This window comes from Cyprinodon tularosa, unplaced genomic scaffold, assembly GCF_016077235.1.
Source record: "Cyprinodon tularosa strain WSP-4 unplaced genomic scaffold, ASM1607723v1 ctg668, whole genome shotgun sequence".
NCBI classification, from domain to species: domain Eukaryota; kingdom Metazoa; phylum Chordata; class Actinopteri; order Cyprinodontiformes; family Cyprinodontidae; genus Cyprinodon; species Cyprinodon tularosa.
Window position 1 is genome coordinate 348,073 of NW_024039416.1, and position 18,590 is coordinate 366,662.

Below are 18,590 nucleotides of genomic sequence, written 5' to 3' on the forward strand. Positions count from 1 at the left end.
AACTTGTTGCTCACCACATACCAAAATAAAATAAATAGTTTTTCCAGATGATGCAAAGTTAAATTTGGCACCATTACCATTAGTTATAAATAAAGTTTAAGGAAGTTTTCATCCAGAATTGTAGAAAATTGTTCCTTTAATAGAGTAGAGCAGTAAAGCTTCTGGCCTTAACATTTATTGCTGCTTTACTTTTACTTTTATACTTTAAGTAGTTTTAAAAATCTTACTTTTAAACTTTCACTGGATCCTCTAACTTCTACAAACAAACTTTTATCCAGTAGGATTTAGAATAGAGGAATAAACATTAATACTCGGACACCTCGGGTCTCAGACGGATAATTAAAACTCCTTCCTGTTTTGCTACGTTGCCTGGATACGGCTTCGTTCCTGTTGCTATGGAAACGTCTACCCGGGACGCGGAAACGAAGCGAAGAGAAGTTTCTGGATCGCCGGTGAGTAAAAAAAATTGCTGAAAATGAGCAGTTCGGGTCCAGTTTAGGAGGATTGTGGAGTTCTGGGAACCGTTTGGACCCAGAAGCTGTTCAAATGAGGGAAGTTCCGAAAAGTCCACTTTTCAGGTCAGGCTCACTAAAATATTACTGCTATTAACATTTACCAAACATGAATCAAACCACCAAGAACTGAACAGAGAGACTGAAAGGTCTGGTTCTCCTGAAGAAAATTCAAGCAAGTGATGAGTTGTATGGAAGCCCTGAAAGGCCGGTAAAAAAAATAAATAATAATAATAATTACAAACCGAAATATTATAGTTGTTTTTTTTTCTTTTTTGTTAAGGCAAATGGGGAAAACGGTAAAGACTAGAAAAATAAATAATTAGTGTATTTTTGTTTTATTGAGCCCTGATCTTTAAATAAAAAAAGGAAAATCTTATTTCCAAAGTGTTCCTGGTTGTTATTGTAACACTTTGCTCTGCACATGAGTAAACCCAGAGATATTCACTTAAAGACGGATTCTTCAAATAAATAGTCAAAAGGATTGTTCCTCAAAATCCTGGTTTCTTATTTAAATAAGATTGTAAAAAAAAAAAAAAAAATCTATTATATTGGAGGCACATAAACTGCATTTTTTCTTCATGTTATTTTGGTATCATGCTGAGCTGATGTTTTCAGCTGCAATATAGAATTTATTTTTTCTCGACAATTTGGTTTTAGCGTAACTGACACCTCACAAAATATTAAACAGTGAACAGAAGATGAACTTTACAGCATGATTGGGTCAGAGATGTTCACAGGTTCACTAGTGACCCTACCTTCAAAGACTTGCCTTGAACTGGCAAATGTCTCTGTTTAAAGCAGTTTGAGATTCTGGACCTGAATCAGGAAACTTTCAGGAACCCGAACCGCCTTCAGAACCTGTGGTCTGTCCTCCAACATGAGGAGGACGGGGTGAACATCGAAGTATTAGAAATAAAAGGTTCACACAATAAACATCGATCTGATACTTAGACCTAAAGCTTTAAAACAAGCCAACTTTATTTTTGAACATCAGTGTCTGAAGAACATCTGATAAAATGGAATCTAGGCGGAAGTTCAACTGAAGAAACTAATTGCTTTCCTTCATCCCACTGCGACGCATCAGCTTTGAACCACATCTCCACAAAAGCCAATCGGCATCCGACGTTAATCTTAAAAGGCCTCCGATACGCACCTGTCTGCTCCTCGTTTTAACCCCCCTCCAGCCCCTCCCCCACCATCGTAGCTAAAGCTTCATCAGAGCGTCATCATTCCTCTGAACTCTTACTGTGTTCCCTGTCTCATCTTAACCGGTCCAGCAGAAGACCGCCATGTTGATTCTGGTTCTGCCAGAGGTTTCTTCCCAACAGGGAGTTTTTCCTCTCCACTGTCGCTTAATGCTTGCTCATCTTGGACAGGTTCTCTCAACTTTCTAGTATCAGCTCACGCAGTCCACTGGATCTCCCCATAAAGCTCAGCAGACCGTCTCTCCAACCAGCAGTCTACAGACTGACCAACTGCATCTATCTCCACTCCACCACCAGTTTCTTTGCTCGTGTTCATTCATGTCTATCAAAGTTAAGCGCTTTGTTTCCTGCCGAGGTCTGAGCGCCAAAGACAAAGTAACTGTATCAATAAACTCCTAATTGACTTTTCTCTTCGTATGAGTTTTTCAGATTGAACTTGTTACTAGATCTATAAACATCCCTTTATTTGACGAATCTATAATATCTTTGTTCTGCTGTCCGCTAACCCAAATGTGCAGCTAATCGTCCGAAGGTTCTGTATTCAGGATATTCAGTTTCTGAATATTTCCACATCAGAAGCAGGATGTCGTGGAAGCCCAGCCCGCGGTTCGAGGTCTCCGAGTGGCGCAGAAACAACCAGCAGCTGTTCGACGCGGCTCAGCAAGAGCGGCACCTTTCCCAGGAGGTCCGACAGGAAGGCCGGACGCTCCGCAACGAGACCCACTTCAAGGTGCGACGTCACTCTCTGAAGAAACGTTTTAATCAAAAAAGGTTTTAAGAGTTTCTGTTCACTGAGATTTTTCTTTTCTTTTTCAATTTTCAGTTCGACGAGACAAAATGCGATCTGTAAATTGTAATTTGAAAAGAATTCCATTTCTAAACCTCAATCTGAGTAATAGAAATAATAATAGCAAATAAAAAAATATGATATTTGAAAAAAATTAAACAATAAATTTTAAACAAACTGAGAAAACAGTAAATTTACTCTCAAAACCTTTTTTCATTATCTGTCTCCTTGAACCCCAGTGGGCCTCAGCAGATGGCCGCTCACACTGAGCCTGGTTCTGCTGGAGGTTTCTTCCTGTTCAAAGGGAGTTTTTCCTCTCCACTGTCGCTACAAGCATGCTTAGTGTGAGGGATTGCTGAAGATTTAACGACAAAATGCAAGCGAGAATCATCACTGCAGGCTGATCCAGGAGCCACATGTCCTGTAAAAGTCAATAACTGGATGCATTCTGCTGGTTTTTCTTAATACAAACCAATAACCAGTCTGAGTCTATGGTCTCAGTAAAGAGCCTGGAGCTGACGTGTTGTAAATTGATGCAATACAAAGAAATTCAATTGAATTTAACTGAATGATGTCAGGGTGTGGTGTTGGTTGAGGACCCAAATGCAGAAACCAGTTGGCTGAGATGAATTTAAGAGGGTTTAATAAAGTTAACAGGAGCGGAGGCAGGAATCAAAATCCAACGGAAATTACAGGTTCACAGGAACTGAGGCAGGCATAAAAAAAAACAAAAAATCCAAAAATAACAAAAACGAACCAGAACCAAGGAGACATCAGGGGTAAACCAAAACTCTAGGAGCCAGGGAGAGACGAGGAAAGCAGGCAGATGTTAGACAAGGATCCAGCAAACAGGAACTGAAGAGGAAGGGCTTTTAAAGGGGACAGAGACAGGAAGAGGGCTGATGAGGGAATTGAACACAGGTGAGCGCAGAACAGAAAACAGAGCAAGAGAAAGAAGACACAAGAGGGCAGCAGAGGATAACAAATGAAAAGCTGGAAGACAGGAACTAATAGGAAAACATCAACAAAATAATAATCAAATAACTAGAATAAAGAAACATGGTGAAAAGAAAACTAAACACTAGAAATCAAGGAGCAAAAGAAAAACATAACAGAAACAGAAACCTAACAAATGATAAAGGCACACCGTGTACTAGGGGCCACTAGGGGCGCTAGACCTGTAACTTTTCCTCGATCCGTTTCACGTTTTCTCTTTTTAGCCTCAGAAGGTTTAATCTTTTTCTTGCCGCCTGGTCGGCTGCTGCCATGACCAGCGGACGAAAATTATTGTTTTTAATTTTAACGCTAAATTCATTAAATCGCTGCAAACGTGTTAGTTTTAGGTATCAATAATGGTCCATTGATTACTCCTTGCTGAACAGACTTTTCCTTTAAAATAAATCATATGCATCAACTCTTTAGGTCACAAAGTCTGCGCTGCATCTTTAAAATTTGTTCAGTTTTATTTGTGAATTCTTTTTCAAATTCTAATTTGTAAAACATGTTCTTTGCAACAAATTTCCCTCCTTAAAAAAGAAAGCAGTCTGACTGAAGAATATCTATGTCTAATTCTAGACAAGATAATCTCACTGTGTGGAATTTTCTTTGCTCATTTCCTAATTTTGTTGAATCAACTCTTTTAAACGTCGACATCTTTGCTTCACCAGCAGGTTTGGTGGATTTGTACGGAAGAGGATTAGGGCCACTGGAAAAAAAAAGTTAACTGTTTTTTAAATTTTATTTCAGTTTAACATGGGAAAAAAGTCAAAATTCTGAGATTAAAGTCAGAAATCTGAGAAAAAAGTCAAAATTCTGAGTTTTTCTCAGAATTCTGAGATTAAAGTCAGAATTCAGTGGCCCTAATCCTCTTCCGTAGATTTGATGGATTCTCCTCTGTGTTGATATTTATTGAGCTTCAGATGAACCAAAGAGGTGATTTTTGTTCTTTGCAGACTGTGTTGGATGAGAGAGACACATCCGGCCGGCTCAGCGATCGGATCTGGGATGTGGCCCGCTGGAGAGACGCCTTGGAACGCTGCGCTCAGAGGGTGGATGAGGAGATGGAGGCTCTGACTCTGGTGATTGGATCAGAAATCGTTCTTAGATCCGCGTTTCCAGATCCTTCTCTCACCACATGTGCTCTGTGTTTAGTCCAAAGAGCAGAGCGAGCTGGCCCTGGCCGCCACCGCCGTCCCTCTGGAGGTCAGCCATGAATGCCTGACGCTGAGGGAGGGGCGGCGGGGCCACGACCTGGTCAGGGACCCCGTGGAGGAGCAGCTGCAGAAGGAGGTGGAGCTGATTGAGGAGGTGCAGCAGCGTCTGCAGAAGAACATCGATGGAGCCTTTGAGCAGCTGTGGTGAGTCCTGCTGTGGATCCAACGTAGATCTGGATCTTCTCCTTCTGATGCCCCCCCCCTTCACCCCCCAGCGTTCTGCAGGAGGTTCGACAAAAGCTGACCTCCGACCTCCAGAACAAGATGGAAGCGCTGAACATCGACATGTCCTGCCTGTCCCTCACTGTAAAGTCACCTGACATCTCGCTGAAGACCAACCCGACCCGGATACCTTCAGGGTAAAACCGACATTCCACGGTTTAACATTTCCAAACCTGTGATGCTCAAACTGATGAAACGCCTTCATCCATGCAGCTCCTCCAACCCGCAGGAGTGGCTCCAGTTCAGCCAGTATAACGTGGCTCATGCCAATGAGGCCCTGAGCGCGTCCCAGCAAATGAGAGTGGACATGAGGCTGAGTAGATCCCAGGTGGGTGAGATCTTCTCTCTGCTTCATTCTGAGCTGGAGAGCAGCTGGTTTCATCGCTGCTTCATGAAAACAGTTGATAAAATCAGCATCTGCTTATCATCCGAGACCGACTCCTTTTGATATACAACAGGGGCGGATTTAAGAATTTGGGGGCCTAGGCAAAGACAGGAAGGGGGCCCTCTGAATGGAGAAGACAACACATCAAACAGCCCCATTCTCCAGATAGAGAAATGTTAATAGAATAGACATCCATTATCTGTTCTAGGTTGTGTCCCTCTCTTCTTGTCCCTTTTCTTCTTGTTTTCCTCTCTGTTTTGTACTCAGCTGACTTTTCATGCTGTCTCTAAAGGAATGAAAGATTTTTTCCAAGCACTAAGCTCACTTAGCTGATTGCTCCTTCCTGTGTTTCCAAAAAGGCGACAGCTAGAGGGGTCTTAAAATCCAATATCCAATATGGTGTACACTGAAGGGGGGGGCTTAGACACACTTATTATAGGCGTTCTGATGGCATTAGTATTGGTGGCTGCAGCTTAGCAAAAATACAAGACTAATCCCAAATGTACGAGTAAAGAGCAGAACCTCCTCTTCCTCCACTGCAGCTTTCTTTTCTTCCCTTTAACATTACTTTGACTTTTCCAATACTATAATGGGCTGAAGATCAAAACACATTCATTGATTAAAATGGCCTAGTCAAAGTCTAATCCAATTAAGAATTTGTGTAAAGACTAAGAACTGATGTTTAGAGATGTTCTCCATCTGATCTGACACAATCACTCCCTACTTTAGTGTTGATCCGTCTCATAAAATTCCATAGATGGGAAGTAACGAAGTAGAAATACTTCGTTACTGTACTCAAGTAGATTTTTCTGATATTTTTACTTTACTTTACTACTTATTTTTATGGCGGCTTTTTACTTCTACTCCTTACATTTTTACACAAATATCTGTACTTTCTACTCCTTACATTTTAAAAAATTGGCTCGTTACTTTAGTTTTGAATCATTTCAATGGAGTTACCGTTATTATTTTTCACGTCATCAATACCAAATTCAATCTAATTGGATGGGAATCTACGTTGCATTTGACGCACCACTACAAGATGAATCGACAGATTCGGCGGTATTCATTGGCGGCAAATCATTGCAGCTTGGTGGCGGTGGCGTTAGCATAGTAGCATGGACGACGAGATGATTGAAAATGAACACAACGGAGATCTAGTCCTATTGGCAGACATCCATTTAAAATGTAGGCAACGGCATGAAAAAAGTGGTTTCTACTTTTACTTTTATACTTTAAGTAAATTTACAAGCCTGTACTTTGTTACTTTTACTTGAGTAAAGAAGTTTAATCAGTACTTCCACTTTTACCAGAGTATTTTTTAACACAAGTATCTGTACTTTTACTCAAGTACGGAAAGTGAGTACTTTTGCCATCTCTGTAAAATTCCAACAAATGTTTGAGTTACAAAGCAAAATGTGGAGGACTTAAATGGACATATGGAGGAAGTAGTTAATAAACAGCGGAAGTAAGCGTGTCACCTGTTAGCTGGATTTTAAAGGAGAAGTCCGGTCAGCGAGGACTAATCAAGCGATCATTGTTTATACCTAAAACTAATGCGCCGATTTAACGAATTTAGCGTTAATCAGTAAAAAAAATTAAAAAAAGATTTCATTGCGATCACTGAGTCTGGGAGCGGCCATTTTTACCCAAATATAGTAGCCCCTCCCTCCTGCCATCTTCCAGCAGTGACGTCACGGTGCGGTAAGCCTAGCGCCATTCTCCCCGCTTTCCAAGCTAAATCAATGGGAACTACTAGACACATCTGCAATCAACAACAATTATTGAAGATTTCCAGAGGACTTCACCATTGAAATTCACCAGAGCTATAGTGAAACTGACAATGCCCACGTGCATGGCAGCTGGATGCTGGAATACATCGGGTAAAAGTGAAAAAAAAGAGTTATTCCACCTTTCTGATTCCTGATCCTCCACGGACGGGTTGGTCGTTGGATCGCCAACTGGAAGAGGGAGGATTTGCCATCGAACTTCTGGCCAGAGAAAAAACCCGTAATATGTAGCCAACATTTGGAAGAAGAATGTTTTCAAGATGACTTGGATAATAGCGCGTTGTGACAAACACCAGATACAGCACTGGGACTTGATCAACAGCCGATACCGCACCGTGACGTCACTAACCAGTAGGTGGCAGTAGTGTTCTTTGACAAACATGGATGCCTCCAGTAAAGCACATTCACATGAAAATTACTCTGAATCAAAAACACTGATCATTTATTGAACAGGATGGAATCATTTCAGATTTAAAGAACTTTCAGAAGTTTGAATTCTGAATATGAGCGAACTTCTCCTGTAATTCTGATTGGTTAGAACAGTTTTGTGTTTTCCTGTAGGTCCGTAACGAGCTGGATGTCCAGCGCAGAGCCACAGAGTTTGCTCTCCGTAAACGAATCCACCAGGAAGAGCAGGCCCAGGATGAGCTGCAGTGGCAGATTAAGAAGGTATGACATGAACGTAAGAAGCTGTGGTTTTCAGTCCGTCTCTGGATGTTTCTGATGTGCTTCTGGAATCTCTACAGACCCAGGAGGAAATGGCCGAGATGGAGAACGACATTCGTGGGCTGGATGCAGACCTACAGGCCAAGACGGCTTCCTTGAAGCTGGCTCACACCCGGCTGGAGACCAGGACCCAAAGGTCCGGCGTGGACTTGTGCCGCGACCAGGTCTCTGTTAGCCTCATGTCTTTTAGGCACTACCAGTCATTAAACTGAAACTTTAAACGGTTTCCCTCCTGTTTGTTTCCAGGTGCAGCACAGCCTTTTAGCTGAGGTTCAGCAGCTGGAGGCCACCATCACGGCTCTGAAGCAGAAGCTCTCAGAAGCTCAGTGGGTCCTTCTTCTACTAATCATACGATGTAAATGTTTCCTTTGTGAACACAACCATGTGTTAATGGCGTCGTCTGCTCCTTTCAGACATTCTCTACAGAAGCTGAAGCTCCATCACACACGGATGCAGTTCGATCTTTCCAGGAAACAGGAAGCCCTGTCTCTGGAGCAGCGCAGCATGAACACGAGAACCCGCATCACATCCTCCTCCGGTACCGAAGAGGCTGTGGTGCCGATGGTTCCGCTTATGAATTCAAGCGGCAGGAGCGACTTCGAGCTGCTGGCCAATTCCCAGCAACTCACGTACTAAGGCTGATCAAGAGCCAGTCCGACTTCATTGCTCCTGTTGCCTTGGCGACGGCTTTCTGACTAGCTGTCTGACCTATTTGAAAGTTTATCATTATTGGAGTTTGTTTTGATTTGTTTCAGCTTTATTGTTCATAATAGGTAACATTTTAAGAAGTCAGTGGAGTTAATATATATATTATATTAATATTAAGAGCAAATAAAAGGTCTGAAAGAAATGAGGTGTGGACATCTGGTCAATGATGAACAATGAAGAAGCCAACTAGAGGTGAGTTCACAGCCAGTCCTGATCCAACCTTCAAAGCAGACTTCGGCGTAGCTCATTGATTCTTTAGGTTTCCTGGAAAGAGAAGGAAAAGTTCGGTCATATTCAGAATCCAAACTTCTGAAAGTTCTTTAAATCTGAAATGATTCCATCCTGTTCAATAAATGATCAGTGTTTTTAATTCAGAGTAATTTTCATGTGAATGTGCTTTACTGGAGGCATCCATGTTTGTCAAAGAACACTACTGCCACCTACTGGTTAGTGACATTGTCACGGTGCGGTATCGGCTGTTGATCAAGTCCCAGTGCTGTATCTGGTGTTTGTCACAACGCGCTATTATCCAAGTCATCTTGAAAACATTCTTCTTCCAAATGTTGGCTACATATTACGGGTTTTTTCTCTGGCCAGAAGTTCGATGGCAAATCCTCCCTCTTCAAGTTGGCGATCCAACGACCAACCCGTCCGTGGAGGATCAGGAATCAGAAAGGTGGAATAACTCTTTTTTTCACTTTTACCCGATGTATTCCAGCATCCAGCTGCCATGCACGTGGGCATTGTCAGTTTCACTATAGCTCTGGTGAATTTCAATGGTGAAGTCCTCTGGAAATCTTCAATAATTGTTGTTGATTGCAGATGTGTCTAGTAGTTCCCATTGATTTAGCTTGGAAAGCGGGGAGAATGGCGCTAGGCTTACCGCACCGTGACGTCACTGCTGGAAGATGGCAGGAGGGAGGGCTTACTATTTTTGGGCAAAAATGGCCGCTCCCAGACTCCGTGATCGCAACGAGAATTACTGTTTTTTTTACTGATTAACGCTAAATTCATTAAATCAACACGAGCATATCAGTTTAAGGTATAAATAATGATCCATTGATTATTCTGTGCTGAGTGGACTTCTCCTTTAAACACTTCCAGGAAGCCTGAAGACCCAATGACCTACGTCAAATCGGAACGTCGCTCTAATCAATTATTTACTAAAACATAATTTACCCCTCGTGTTTCCAGAGTATCCGGAGAGCCTTACGGGTTACATTACAAGAAGGTGCTTCTTCAAACCTGCATTGTTAGACTGTTCTTTTTCTTGGTGAAATAAAAGCAACATTTTTCCATTCTTTATGCTGGGATGTAGGAAGTTGAAGCAGGTGTGAAAAGAAGCAGATTCCTCCCTAGTTTAGACGAGGGGGAAATATAGATAAACACGTCCTTACTGTGTTTAAGGTTCCCACGTCCTTTTCTGCTGTGAACAGAAAACAGGTGTCTGAAAAGTTTATCTGATTAAATTTATGTCCTTGATGAACTGAAGTGAGTCTTGGGACAACAATGAGTCTTGGGAAGACTCATTGTTGGTGTGTGTGAAGTGTCTGTATGCAGGGGTTGGACCTTCAACCAGAGCCTCACTAACAGTTCAGCTGTAAGTCTCGTTCTCCTCTGCAAAGTAAAGTAAAACAATTTCTTCCTCGAATATCAACTCTCAGTGCTCATTTTACTTCACTCTACTTATCGGAGTAACTGTTATTTAAAACCTTAACTTAATTAAACCTGTGTGTGAAAAACATTGACGATGTGTTGATTATCCTAGCGTCTGATCTTAAGGTGGTATCATTTCCACCTCTTCTTGGTGTCAATAAAGAGTTATTTTACTTTATTAGGAAGTCAGCTTTAATGTGGATCATTTAAAGTCGTAGGGAAACATATTTAAAGATATATATAAATGTACTCTTTATCAATTTAGATAATTTCTATAAAAAAAAAAATTCTTTCTTAAAATCTGCTTTTTTTCCGTTATCTTCTGCAGGCCAGTTAGTTCTACGTAACCTGAACACCTAAATTCGGCCAATCATATATCAACGGTCATCTGTCAATCAAATTTTTTTGGTCACGGCCAGTGTTGGGCATGTTACTTTGAAAAAGTAATTAGTTATAGTTACTAGTTACTTCTACCAAAAAGTAACTGAGTTACGCCACAATAAAAGTAACTAGTTACTAGTAAAAGTAACTGTTGCGTTACTTTTGCGTTTCTCACCACCCAGCCCCCACCTTCTTGCCGTGTGTTTCAAAGCCAGCTGAATAGAGCTGAATAGATCCATCCATCCATCCATCCATCCATCCATCCATCCTTCTCCCTTTCTCCATATAGGCTATCATTTGATCGTTCACGCTCTCCGTAGTTCTCCTGTGGCGCGAGCACAGGGCGACTGTTACACGCCTTTAGCGAGCATGCTCATTTCCTGTCGCTTGCACGGTGAATCTTGCCGCCTGCGCTGTGCGGAGATGCAGGGGAAACCATATCTGATGGGGAAACGCAGCTCGACGTAACACCGGTATTTCCATGTGGAAAACGCTGTTTTGCTGCTGGAGTCCTCCTGACTCTCCATCTCTCTGTGTGTGCTGCACGTTAACACCCGCCAGCAGAAACACCCACCTACCCAACTGACGGACGGAATCTCACTATACATCAGCCATTCTCATCCTCCCCTCTTTCATGACAAGGCGCGCACGAGTCCTATCATGAAAAAAGGTTCATTGTGCGACCTGAGTATGCACAGTAACGGGGTGTCTGCAATGGTAACTGCGTTACAGTTACAATCAAAGTAATTGGATTATTCGTTACTTTCAACGCCGTTAGTCCCATCACTGGTCAAGGCATCTTGATTCATATGTCGCAGCTAATATACGCAACGCAGTGCTTCCGACAAACCGGCCACAACCAAATAGGCTTGCGAACCTTCCGCCACAACAATCCCGCCCCCTTAATAATCGACCAATCACATTCACTTTATTCACTTGTGTAAAGTCGGGCACCACTCGGGAGAATTCGGAAATGTTGGAACAGCCGCTTCCCTACGACTTTAAGCTTACACTTGTTATTGTTACAGCTCCACCTTTTTGACAACATTAAACCACTGTTGAACTAAATTAAAACATAAACTTCAATGAGTGTAAAGTGTAAAAAAGCGACATAAAAAAAGGATGTAAAACATATGAACATACCTTTGTTGTGCCATATGCCATGATAATGGTTTTTGGACATTGGGAACCAGTGTCCATATTTTATCTTGACATGATGACCAGAGAAGAGAAGAGTTTGGTAAACAAGCATTTTGTATTGGTCAGAAAACTGTAATTATTTCTCTAATTTAGTGAAAAGCTAATTTCATCATATCCCAAATCACCTTAAACTGTAATATGGTTTTCAACCATGTTTCCCTTCCTCTTTGTACATAGTAGTTTAACTTCGTTTAGTTGAGTTTCACTAGTTTTAGTTAAAAGTTTTAAACTGAAATATGTTTCAGTTGGAGCTGAATGATTTTTGTTAATAAAATCTTATATTTTGAACAGAAGTTGTGGTGAATTTATTCCATGAATGTAAAGAATTAACTGTTTGACCATAGTGCTCGATTCACTCTTTCATTTATTGTTCTAACATACAGCTAGTAGGGCGTGTGTTCATAAACAGTATATAACAGCCGAAATAATATCTGATTAAATAAGATATTTACCACCCCTACCGAACAATAAACATCTTAAAGTATCAGAAATATAAATTCCCAGGTGGCTTGGAATTAAACTGAACATAAAATCATAACACCTTGCTGGCTCTGCCTTACTTGGAGGTAGAAATAAGGTCCTTATAAATACTTTGAGGTATTAAACTCTCAACTCAAACTGTCCCTTTTCTGTTGCCACTTGTCATACGGCTCATTTTCTGAGTTCCAATTCAGGTGCTGCTTCCTCCAAAGGCCAGATTCGTCTGCTGATTACATCATAACGCGGCGCCAAGGCCTGTTCGGATTAGAAGATTGTTAGGATTGGATAGGATTGTTAATGACCACACCGATCTTTTCACTTTCAAGTAAGTTCATCAATAAGCATCCTTCTTTGAAATCAACAGCTTTGCTTTCTGTAGTTATCGATCATTCTTTGTAGCGCAGCGGCGCCTTCATTCATAAACTCAGTCAGCTGATTGTACTCACGGCCTGCTGACTGCTTTCTTTGCGCATCAGAGCGTAATCGGTTGGTGGCTCCCGACTTTAGGCCCTTCTTCAAGTCATCAGTGAAGTTTTTTCACTTGTTGCGGCTACTCTTGCATCAAAAAAGTTTCCAAAAAAAATCAAAAATTGCCAGAGTAGTCTTAGGAGGAGGTTTTTCGACTCACAAAACAAAAAGCACTCGTGGAGAATTTTCTTGTTTCAAAATAAGGGTGTTTTCTTTACTAATAAAAAATAACAGAAATATTCTCAGAGTTGACTTACAAAAATTCAAATATAAAGCTAAGTGATGTGTGTGAAAAAACTGTTGCACTCCTCACTCCTTCAAACAAACAATCAAATCCACCTCATCAGCTGCTTCTACTTGTTAATCGCAGCAGGAGGCGGACTGACAAGGAGGAGGGTCAAAGCAAAACAAATACATAAACAAATAAACAATAACTCTACCATTCACATAACCTTAGCTCTTTAACATTAATAATTTTGCAAAAGATAAATGAATCTAATTCTTAATAGGCTCCAACACTGCTCGTTACGCGGCCGACAAATGCGGCCTTGTTTTTGCAGGTTCAGGATCAGGCTGTTATCTCTGCACCACCAGCTGCTCCACCTCCTCTCTGTTGCCCTGGTCGTTGTCGTCTCTGATGAGTTCCACCTCCATGGTGTCGGCTGCAAACTCCAAGATGTGATTGGTGCTGAACCTGAGTACAGGGTTATAACATAATTAAGAATCAGTTATCTAAATGGCTATTGTTTTTTTAATTAATGCAAATACTTTTAATTCTATCTAACCAATAAGGCTTTATTTACCACTTGTATTTTGTTTGTGAATCGACATTCAAAATGCTTCAAATGACTTCAAAAGCAAATGGCAATTGGATTTTCAAAATAAAATCCATGCTGAACCGTTATATTATTGCCTGATTTTATTGATCATGGCTTTCTTCCTGTATGTACATAGTAGCTTAGTATTTTGTTGTTTTTTCCCCCCCAGCATTTTATTGTCATGACACTATCGCAAGTACAGAGCAACGGTTAGGTTAGGGTTAGCAACGGCGTTATCTCTCTGCATTTAACCCATCCCCTTGGGAGCAGTGAGGGGGGAGTTAAGGGACCCAGAGTGGCAGTCTGTGTGCAATGCCCTATTCACTCCCCAAAGCAGATATTAGGGAGAGGGGTCTTGCCTAAGGACCCACACTGGCAGTTCATTCCCCCCAGCTGGGATACGAACCCAGGCTTTCTGTTTGCAGCACAGGTGCCCTACCACTTGAGCTAGCCAGCCGCTAGTTAAGCTATTTTAATTCATTCTTATATTTTGAATGGAAGTTGTGGTAAATGTATTCTACATTGTTTGCATGCTATGTTTGTTAGCCTGCAAAGAACTCAAACGACTGCCCAATCCTAAGGGATGGACCCGTTCTTCCGGTTCATTTTGCATGTTTTCTAAGCCAAAACAAGTTGTTGTTTTTGGTCCATTCTATAAAGCTAATTTAAAGCTATTTCTGACATTTTTAATTGAAAAAGCTTCCTGGATGGGAAGCAGAGTCTTCAAACTTGGAAGCAAAAGTCCAGAGGAGACAGAAAAAGTCTCATTTATTTGTATTCTTTTTATTAAGATGTGAGGGCAGAGGAGGACAAATGGAACATCTTAAAAAATGACTTTTGTAGAGATTTTAGACAAATAAAACAGTTATTCTACTTGTAGGAAACGAACGGTTGTCATTGATGTGTTTGGCTTCTTTTTTCCTTAAATGATCATTTAAAGATTCTTTCTAATGTGGTTTAAAGCCCTGTTTTTCTCTAATTTAGTCCACATGTTTATTTAAAGTTCAGACTTGAGCAGGCTCTCTCTCTCATGCCTTATCAACCATTTGCTTTAATGGCATTGTTTGGCTTTGTCATAGTGTTTGATCAATTGCCGCTGCTAGAGGCATAAAGGCTGCGATAAGGACGTGAACTTTGACTCGGCTTCAGATAAATAATGTAGTAAAAATAATCCTCACTACAATTCATCCCAAACTTCCTGTCTGCATCCGCTTTTGTTTGAAGATAATTGAAAATAATCCAGTCAGAAGGTTTTTCTGTTGATTTCCTAACTTTACCACAGAGAGGTTTGTTTTTTTTTTGCTTCACTCTGGAAGCTTTTGTCGTTGGTTTAATGGAACTGTGTGCGGTACATCACGTCCTGAGATTATCTACGAAAAGGAACATGAGTGCCTTTAATTGAGACAATCTTACCGATCGAAAAAGAAATCGTGCCGAGCGCAAAGTTGCAAAACCTGCTGAACATTCATTTGTCAGAAATCCATGTTTTCCACACAAACACCTCCTGTGGTGATTACCTTCGTGGAAGACCGTTTCTTGGTATCTCAGTTTTCCTCTAATAAAAGGCCACTGTGATTTTCTGCTCCATTTTCTCTCCAAAAAGCCTCCAATGTGACACATCCCCCTGCCTCCGTCAGAGAAACTATCTCCGTCATAAAACTGTTAGAAGCAACTTTATGCACAAACAGGTCTCCCCGTCTTAGAGCCCAACCTTCTCTGGTCGACTATCACTAAGGGTGCATTTACTGTTTTACTGCCAGGCCTTCCAAAACACTCCCACAGCATGCGCTTTCCAACCGCTCAGATTATTCTGAATCATTTCACTTAAGGGCCCAGATGCTACCTGTCTGTTGGCCTTTGCTGAGAGGGTGATTAAGGCAGGCTGGTGTTGGATAAATGCGCCATACTTCTGCCTGAACGGTGGCGTCTCTTTATCTGTCATCATGTCGTGTGAACCTCGCCCCCAACGCACCCACTCTGCAGTCACCGCCTCCTTTGTTGCTGTTGTCACCGGTTGGGGAGCTTTTACTTCTTCATCAGAGTTGTGTTTGCATCATGGAGAAGGAGCTTAGCCTGGTGTTCATCTCTGACCAGCTGAATTTGCCAAACCTAAGCGGAGAAGACACCAGGATGGACGCCCAGGTGGGTTGCTGGCTTTAGAAGTCCCCGTTTGATCGGTCATGGTAAACCTCGGGAAATCTTTGTGCCTCAGCAGACTTGTCTAAAATGGTGGATCTTACGGTCACAGACTGTGTTGCTCTATCTGTTTACATCTTCACCTTCCTCCTGGGCCTTCCTGCCAACCTGCTCGTCTTCTTCGTCTATATCCGCAAGGCTCGCAAACATGGCGCCACGCCCAACGTCGTCTATGCCCTTAACCTCTGTGTGGCCAACCTGGCGTTCATGGTCTGGCTGCCCGTAAAGATATTAGAGACACTGCTAAAGGACTGGATGCTGCCGCCACCCATGTGCCCAATTTACAGCTTCTTCCTCTACCTCTCGATCTACGTCAGCTGCCTCTTCATCACCGCTGTCACAGTCGGGCGCTACCTCAGCATCGCCTTCCCCATCGTCTACAAGAGATACCGCCGGGCACGACTGTCATGCTACATTTGCGCCTCCTTGTGGTTGTTGGTGATGGCACACCTTGGGATTGGCCTGGTTGCTGAAGGCGACGCTTATTTTGTTGTAGTGGAGAATGACGTCTCCGCCTGTTACGACCATTTCAACGCGACACAGCTGAAGGTCCTGCTTCCTCTTCGCTTGGAGATGGCTGTTGTCTTGTTTATATTCCCTCTAATTGTGACTTCCTTTTGCACGCTGCGATGCGTCCTTCTGGTTTGGCGCTCAAATTTGCCTTGTTTGGGGAAGAGGAGAGTCCTGGCGGTGGCGCTGTCCACGCTGGCTGTGTTTGTGATCTGTTATGCTCCCTACAATGCCTCGCACATCGTAGGGTTTGTTCAGCATAAAAGTGTTGAATGGAGGACAATAGCGATGCTGACCAGCTCCTGCAATGTTTTCCTTGAGCCAGTGGTGATGCTGATGCTCTCCCCGGTCGTGTCCAGGGGCATCCTGGGAAGAATGTGCGGTCAGCAGAGTGACTTCAGGTGGAGCGATGGGTCTCGACATCAAGGAAAGCCTATAAGTGGGTTTACAAATATCAAGGCACGACCTACAATGTCTAAGAAGATGCAGACAGAGGGTGAGGAGAAAAAGGAAAGCCAAGGATGTAATGGAGAACAAAAGAAGCCGACCATCTTTCATATTCAGGTCTGAACCACCTCAGATCTACATGGTGGCTTTTAACTTTTACCCAAATGATTTGGTTGAAGAGAGACAGTAGAAGATGTTGTACTGAGAGAAACCAAACAGTTCATTCATCCCCAGGAAACCGAGTATCTCTAAAACTGTATAAAATTTAACATTTCTCCAGCAGGAACCTTTTTCTAAGAATCTTAATTATTATTATTATTTTAATTTTTTTTAACAATGTCCTGTCTGGAAATGTGGCAATAAGAATAATTGTCTTGATGCCAAAAAGAGCCCAACAGATTTTGCTTTCACAAGTGGATCAGTACGGCTATCACCATAGAGTTCCCCTTCGTTTATGCATATAAATTGCTTTATTATAATTATGCAGGGAGTTTTACGGATTATATAGACACTGCAATGTAAGTAGAACAGGAAAGGAAAAACAGGAAAAATGAGAAAATATGAAAGAAAGAGGAGATAAAAGGGAGATGATGATAAAACATCTTCAGTCTGCTTCATCACCTGCAAAGAGATGGAAAAAGAACAGCAAAACCAACAGATATAGTATAAGAGATACAATAAAATGGCACCTTGATACTATCACTAAAGTAGTATTATTTAATTTGACATGTATACGGCGGTAGCTGAAGATAAGAATGTGGGCCTACTCTATGGAAGTGAATCTCTAAGTACCTGGAACCAAGCAGCTGTAGTTGTTTGTGAGAGTGCACTTGTACATGTAAAGTTTATCCAAAGGGAAAATGCTCAATAGTGGTCGTGGAGAGCCAAAGACGCGCCCCGCCAGAACACCGAGGCGAGCACCGGGGGGCCCAAAGCCCCAGACGCCCAAAGGGACCCCAAGAGCAAAGACGCCAAGGAGGGGCCAACCCAGGAAATCTGCCGCCCACCAAGGGAGCATCTTAATTATGCTGTAAATGAACTCAGGGGCAGATTTAGAACATTTGGGGTCCTAGGCAAAGACAGGCAGGGGGCCCTCTGAATGGAGAAGACAACACATAGAACAGACCCATTCTACAGATAGAGAAATGTTAATAGAATAGACATCCATTATCTGTTCTAGGTTGTGTCCCTCTCTTCTTGTCCCTTTTCTTCTTGTTTTCCTCTCTATGTTTTGTACTCAGCTGACTTTTCATGCTGTCTCTAAAGGAATGAAAGATTTTTTCCAAGCACTAAGCTCACTTAGCTGATTGCTCCTTCCTGTGTTTCCAAAAAGGCCAAAGTAAATAACCCAGTCCTTCTTTTCACTGTAGACAAGCCATGATCTGCTTATCTGTTCTCCATTTTTCATTTGGATGAAATAATAGCTGCATGAATCATGACAGCAGACAAGATAGAGGAGAGCAGGAGGCGGGGTTACCAATCTACTCGCTCTGGAGAGCAGAGTTCGCTGCTTTTAGATGTCTCCAAAGTCTCCAGTAGCAGCAAAAAGTCTCTAGATTTGGCGCTAGGAGCTTTTTAGAAATCAAAGTGCTAGAGGGGTCTGAAAAGTGGCTAAATATAGCGACTAAAGCGCTAAGTTGGCAACACTGCTCTTTGCATGGTTTGTTTTCAAATGGTTTGCTGCTGTCTGTTTGGACCTTTCTGTCTAGACTTACCTAATGGTTTATCCCACCCTGACTGAAGTTGTCATTTATCTGTGATTTTTTTCTGACAAACTCTAAAGAGTTTACAGCATATTTCTTTTTAAAAAGAATGAAACAAATAAATGTTCGTCAATAATTAAACAAAATGAAACCCTTTCCATGTTTGGACTCTTGTTGGAC

General features: G+C 41.9%; 2 protein-coding genes across 4 annotated transcripts; both read left to right on the top strand.

Moving 5' to 3' along the window:
• The first annotated feature begins 388 nt into the window (after positions 1 to 388).
• Positions 389 to 8,485, top strand: tekt2 (tektin 2 (testicular)). 3 transcript variants are annotated; one of them, XM_038267281.1, is made up of 10 exons: positions 389 to 452; positions 2,297 to 2,450; positions 4,460 to 4,585; positions 4,659 to 4,864; positions 4,936 to 5,079; positions 5,156 to 5,270; positions 7,679 to 7,786; positions 7,864 to 8,007; positions 8,090 to 8,169; positions 8,257 to 8,485. In XM_038267281.1, exons 2-10 carry the CDS (start codon positions 2,304 to 2,306, stop codon positions 8,477 to 8,479), a joined length of 1,293 nt encoding a protein of 430 aa, XP_038123209.1. In that variant the 5' UTR covers positions 389 to 452; positions 2,297 to 2,303; the 3' UTR covers positions 8,480 to 8,485. The 3 variants fall into 3 exon arrangements, with proteins under 3 accessions (XP_038123209.1, XP_038123210.1, XP_038123208.1); XM_038267282.1 differs by having other exon boundaries at positions 400 to 452; positions 2,266 to 2,450; XM_038267280.1 differs by having other exon boundaries at positions 450 to 578.
• A 6,807-nt stretch (positions 8,486 to 15,292) lies between these two features.
• LOC119771392 (free fatty acid receptor 3) lies at positions 15,293 to 17,277 on the top strand. The gene has a single exon (XM_038267283.1). The coding sequence runs from the start codon at positions 15,781 to 15,783 to the stop codon at positions 16,828 to 16,830; it is 1,050 nt and encodes a 349-aa protein (XP_038123211.1). The 5' UTR covers positions 15,293 to 15,780; the 3' UTR covers positions 16,831 to 17,277.
• The last annotated feature ends 1,313 nt before the right edge of the window (positions 17,278 to 18,590 follow it).

What these genes read in the sequence shown, in the direction of transcription:
- tekt2 (XM_038267280.1), top strand. Translation starts at nt 547, where the DNA reads ATGAGGGAAGTTCCGAAAAGTCCACTTTTCAG. An exon ending in TGGACTTGTGCCGCGACCAG is followed by an intron (nt 8,008 to 8,089) that starts GTCTCTGTTAGC and finishes GTTTGTTTCCAG; the next exon opens with GTGCAGCACAGCCTTTTAGC. An exon ending in CAGAAGCTCTCAGAAGCTCA is followed by an intron (nt 8,170 to 8,256) that starts GTGGGTCCTTCT and finishes TGCTCCTTTCAG; the next exon opens with ACATTCTCTACAGAAGCTGA.
- LOC119771392 (XM_038267283.1), top strand. Translation starts at nt 15,781, where the DNA reads ATGGTGGATCTTACGGTCACAGACTGTGTTGCTCTATCTGTTTACATC.